The 5,725-nt window shown below is 57.1% G+C and overlaps 1 protein-coding gene across 1 annotated transcript in view; it reads left to right on the forward strand.

The window, feature by feature from the left end:
• Window positions 1–2,709, forward strand: part of LOC103808115 (signal peptide, CUB and EGF-like domain-containing protein 3) — a gene marked incomplete at its 5' end in the record, with an annotated part of 4,643 nt that extends 1,934 nt beyond the window's left edge. The window contains 2 exons of the mRNA XM_009080878.1: window positions 2,201–2,335; window positions 2,639–2,709. Of these exons, the coding sequence (XP_009079126.1) occupies window positions 2,201–2,335; window positions 2,639–2,709 (206 nt within the window). The remainder of the gene's footprint in view (window positions 1–2,200; window positions 2,336–2,638) is intronic.
• Window positions 2,710–5,725: the final 3,016 nt, after the last annotated feature.

Raw genomic sequence — 5,725 nt, forward strand, 5'->3', positions numbered from 1 at the left:
TTTTCTAATTAGTGTCTGCAAAGGGGTCATTAATGAGCTCATCACTGGGAGGAGGAGGAGGGGGAAGGGATTATGGACACATACGCTTTGCATTAACCACCATCACCGGGATCTTTGCAGCCTCCTTGGGGAGGGGGGAGATTTACACAGCTGGGAGGAGGCGCGGGTGGGCGGCTCTGCCTTCCTCTCCTGGGAGAGGATGAGCCTGAGGAGAAGAAAGGAAAGTTGGAGTCGGAGAGCCACAGACATCGTGTTTACAGAGCTGGGTGGGAGGGGACGGAGATGGCTGGGGAGCAGACAGGCAAAGGAGGTCTGGGGGGACAACCTGGCTCCCACCTTGAGCCTTCTTCAGCTCATTCCAGCATCTCATCTGCATTTCTTTGCAGTAGGGATCGTGCAGGTTTATCTCCCAGGGCAGGGCCCATTCTACAGATGAGGCTGTCCAGACCCTCTGCATTCTGGCTGGGTTTGCTCAGCAGCTGCTCTTGGGGGCAGCAGGCATGAACCCTGGTGGGCTTGTCCCATCCTCCTTCCCCCCCACCCCCGATCCTAATGTGCTTTGTCCAGCCTGCCTGCATCCTCTTAGTCAAAAGAAAGAGAAGCAGAGCACAGCAGAGCATCATGCCCAGTCTTTGCTGGTGCCATGTGTCGGGGTGCCTGCCCACCAGAGCCCGCCAGCCCCTCGACTGCCCACCCTGGGTGACCTTTTGAACCAGGACAGGAATTCGAGCCCCCATCCTGACACGAGCCCTGCTGGCTTCTGCCCATCTCTGTTGCATTTAATAAAACAGGTATTAGAGTGGCAGAGTCTCATTTCAGCCATTGGGTTTGAACGGCTGCCTCCTCATTCTTGTGCGGAGCTGGAAGGAGAAGTTGCGAGACATTAAGCCCTGGTTCTAAGCAGGGGGATTTGTGGAGAGTTATTGGCATCTGCAGGACAGAGCTTGGCTGGGACAAGCCTCAGAGGAAGCTGCGAGTCTCCTGCCGCTGCAGAGGACGTCCCTTTGTGCCTGGCTGCAGCCCGGCTGTCACCCTTTGCTGTCCCACAGGCACCTGGGCATGAGAGATGTTTTCAACACCTCCCTTCCAAGAGTTTGTGGGGTGTTCCTGGGCTCTGCTGCCTGGCAGTTTCCGGATGGAGCTGCAGCCCTGTTTAGAATTCTGAGCACCCCCTGCGGGCTTGCCTGGGGCTGGGGCATGGTGCAAGGCACCTGTCCTGCTCCAGCATCGATTTCTCCATCCACCTCTTTGCCCAAGAGCCATGGGTTTTTGTGCGTGCCCTGCTGCCTGGGGAGGGGTTGGGGCTGGGGGCTGTGAGCCCCCCCGGCGCGCACTGTCACCCATGCGATTCTGGTGTTTCCAAGCTCAGCTTTCCCCTCAGCCGTGGCTCTGCAACGCTCGAGTTCACAGGACGTTTTCTTTGGCAGGGAGCCCCTTTGCTCCCCAGCCCCCAGGACCACGGGCAGAGGGTGCAGGGGATGGCCACAGCAGAGGTTTGTCTCTGCCTCAGCCTGATGTCCTGGTTGTTTGGCACCTCGGGGCATGGGTGAGTTCAGCTGTGACCACTGTCCACAAAAACCCTCTGGAGGGAGCAACAGCCTGTTGCTCTTCATTAAATGCAGGATTTGCAGGGCTGGAGCAGGAGCAGCCCAGGGGGTGAGGGCATTGCTGCTGCCATGGGGCCACATCTCCAGCCCCTCCCGGCCTTGGTTCGTTAAACTAAAACAGGTGTGAGGGCAGCCAAGCGGCCGGGGACTCGAGTCTCCTTACAAGTAATTATCCCTGCTCTGGGCTAAGGTTTCCCAGCTCTCCCTAATGAAGTGCAGACATCTCCAGCTGGCGATGGGCTCCGACCAGCAGGGAGTAGGAGGTGGCCGCAGTCAACATCCCGGATGAGCATCCTGGGTGCTTTGGGGGTCCCGGGACAAGGAAAACACCTTTCTCTGTGGACTGGCATTCCCTTCTGTAAAATGAGGCTAGACCTTTTTGGCCCATCAGTCAGAGAAGCTGTATGGCCCCTGTGCCCACCCCTTGCTGTGCTTTGTCCCCTGCAGCCCTCAAGCATCCCCTCTGTTTCTAGCTGGGGGATCACAGATGTAAGGCAGCGTAGTTTAGTACCTAGCAGATCTGTCCCACCCAGGCCCGATCGCCTCGGCGTGCGATGGAGCTGTGCTCACCTCCTGCCACTTTCCCTCTGCAGACCTGGACGAGTGTTCAGAGGGCAACGGTGGGTGCCAGCAGACCTGTGTCAACATGATGGGCAGCTATGAGTGCTTCTGCCGGGAGGGCTTCTTCCTCAGTGACAACCAGCACACCTGCATCCAGCGCCCCGAAGGTCAGTGCACGGCGTCCCGGGGCACCCTCCACCCCTGCCTTTATCAGGCAGGTCTGTCCCACCCCTGAGCAGTGCCTGGGTTTAGGTGCTGCTGCTGGGTCATGCCCCTTCTTGGTGTGGCAGATTTGCATGTGAATCCCTTGCAAGCACACTGATGTTGCTGCGGGGTGATATACATCCCGTAGCAAAACCGTCGCAGGCCCCTTGCTCAGGCACAGCAATACCAAATGCAGGACATTAATCTGCTGCCCGAGTGCCTGGAGGTCCTCACGCCACCCTGCAAGGCTTGTCTCCTCCTGCCAGGTCTTGCACAGCACCGAGTCCTTCGTCTCAGTATCAGCTCTAAATTGCTGCAGTCTGGAGGAATCTCTTAGCCAAAATGGGAGGAAAGGAGAGATTTTTGCATCTCTGCTGATTTTTATCTCTGCTGCTTGGCAAAGCCAGCTGAGCAGTTTTGCTTTCCTCCTTTCCTCTTCCCAGCTGTGTTGGTCACTCCCCATTCTGTCCCACCTCAGACATACTTCTGCCACTGCTGACCAGTGCCAGCAGCTTTTGGACCATTTATTTGCTTCCTTCTCTCTTTTAGAAGGAATGAACTGCATGAACAAGAACCATGGCTGTGCCCACATCTGCCGGGAGACCCCCAAGGGAGGCATCGCCTGCGAGTGCCGCCCTGGCTTCGAGCTCACCAAGAACCAGCGTGACTGCAAACGTAAGGAGCACTCTGGGGCTGGGGATGCAGCCTCCCAGGGAAGCCTAACCCCACCCCCATGGTACAGACTCCTCCTGTCCCTGCAACAAAGCCCCGACCCCCTGGTACCAACTGGTTCATCGAGCCTGGAGCCCAGTATGCCCAGCTCTGCCTTGGTTGCCCTTACAGACACTGCTCCTGCCACCCCACTCTGCCGTGAGATGTTGGGTCCTTACATGTCTAGGCTGGAGTGGCAGTTAAAGGGGGTCCCAGAGGCACAGCATCCCCTGTCCACGTCCCACCATTTTGCTTTCCCAAGGGGAGGTGAACAGGGAGAGTGCGATCGGCATGTGAGGAGCGCAGGAATCCTCTCCCTGGGGGTCGCAGTGTTCTCAGCCTCTCTGATCTCCTGCCAGCATCCCGCTGGCACTGCCAGGGTTATTAAATAGATATGTGTGTGTTTATGCAATTATTTTTATTTTGTTTCTCGTTTGCTGTCTGCAGCAAACGTGTAAAATCGCTGATGAAATGGTTTTAATCCTGTGAGCCTATTTTCCCTCTAAGCTAAATGAACAGTACGTCTTGCCCCCCGGGGAGGGCTGGCAGGGATTCCCAGAAGCTCCTGAGTCACTCCAGAGCTCAGGAAAGTCCCACCCTTCCCCTATAGCATCAGATCCAGAGTCAGGAGCAACTAGCCCGCCAGTCCCCTTTGCTTGGGCTCCACCAGTGGCATTTAGCAGGGATGAAAAGGGAAGACGTGAGAAGCCACATAACAGTTTGCATCTGCCAAGTTCCCACAGGGAAAGCGAAGGGCTTCAGGAATTATCTGGGAGTAAGGGAGGGATGTCTCTGAGGGTACAGACGAGGCACTTCCAAGCTGGATTTATGTGCCACATGGGGATGCTAAGCAAGGAAGGAGGTGCTGAGGCCGTGGTAACAGATGGCGCTTTACTCCTGCAGTGACCTGCAACTACGGGAACGGGGGCTGCCAGCACACCTGCGATGACACCGACCAGGGGCCCAAGTGCGGCTGCCACGTCAAGTTCCTGCTGCACTCAGACGGGGTGACGTGCATAGGTAGGTGCACTGGGACATGGGTCAGAGTGTGGGTTGACTTATCTTCCTCCCTGGGTGATTCATCCTTGGCCTGGTGAAGGATTTTCCCCAAGCTTTGGGGATGCAGTGGTTCCTTCTGCTGAGACTGGGTAAACAGCACATGTGAGTGGTGCTGCAGTAGCCACAGGGTGCAGAGTTGTGTCACTGCTCAGCCACAGGGAGCAGGAGTGACCGTGGGGGTACTTTAGGGGACACCTGGGGACAGGTCTCTGTGCTGGGTCCCTGCCTTCCTCTGTGCTGCTGGAGAGAGAGCAATGGGGATGTCCCCAGGCTAGAAGTTGCTGCTGTCAGCCACTGCCAGTCAAGGGGACAGGTCTGGCCACAGGGATCTGTTCTAGTTTGGCACTGTGGGGCCTCAGCTCAGGAACAATTGTCTCGGAAGAAAAAACCAAAACCCCAACAACCTGACAATTCAACCACCCCCAGAATTGGCCTTTTCCTGTGTGTGTTTTCAAATTGTAAAACATCAAACAGAGATAGAGGTTTTACTGGTTTCATATGCTTGTACTGTTTAACAGCTGTTTTGGTTTAAAAATGTTATATTTGGGGAGTGATTAAGTCCACAAATTGACATTTGAGTTCTTATTGCAAAATAAAAAAGAAAAAGGAACTGAAAGCAGGAGAGGTTTTTGGCTCCCTCTGTCCCCTTCAGTGCCTGAACAGAAGCCCCTCTGTGCTTTCCACACACTGCTCTGTCCTCAGGGCAAGCAGTGGAGGAGCCCCCCGAGCCTCCAGCTGGCTCGAGGGGTGCTTGGGGCTCAGTCCCCAGCAAAGCCCTCCTGGCAGCTCGCTGCTGCCTTAATGTCCCCGCTGTCCCCAGCCCGCTCCCAGCGTGGATCCCAGTCCCTCCGGATGTTGGCAGGCCCCGGTCCCCGCCGTCCTCGGGTTTGCTCCTGCGACCCAGCACCGAGGGCCCTGGGGGTTGTGCTGTGCCCGGGTGGGGAGCACTCGTCCCACGGGGGCCTCGGGACCCCGCGGTGCGTCAGCGCGTGCGTCGCTTCTGGGCTGAGGACTCTGAGTGTGGTATCTGCGTTGGTGTGAGGCCTTGGGCAGGTTTGGGACCAAAGATGCTCCTTCCCTTCTGGGTGAGAGGAGTGGGAGACCAGCTCATGATTTGGGAGATGCTCGAGAGCGGTCTGTTTGATGGGAGGTCTCTGCACTCGGACCTCGAGTACCACAGGTGTGAGGGTGTGATTTGGGGGTTCCAAAATCACTTGTCCTCATGGCCTTGGCCGAAATCTCCCTCTTCGTCCCCACACCCTGCACTGTGTCTGCTGGGGAGGCATCTTCCACCGGAGCCAGCGCATCCCTGTGTGCTCTCCCCTTGTCCGCTTTCCCAGGGGAGATCAAGCACTCAGTGGAGGGCTGTAGGAGCAGCACCAGCCCAAAGCCCACCACCACACCTTTCCCATGCCTTGGTCCCCTCTCGCAGCAAGGGCCAGCCCTGCTCCCGTGTTCCCCAGGGGATTCCAGCCCCACCATGGGAACACCTCAGGACTGTGCTCCAGAAGCTGCCCCGCCGGGATGCCCGAGCGGCAGATTTACAGCCGAGGTACCTGCTCGGATATTTATAGCCACCCTTT

The sequence above is a fragment of the Acanthisitta chloris genome, unplaced genomic scaffold (assembly GCF_000695815.1).
Source record: "Acanthisitta chloris isolate BGI_N310 unplaced genomic scaffold, ASM69581v1 scaffold31188, whole genome shotgun sequence".
NCBI lineage: Eukaryota > Metazoa > Chordata > Aves > Passeriformes > Acanthisittidae > Acanthisitta > Acanthisitta chloris.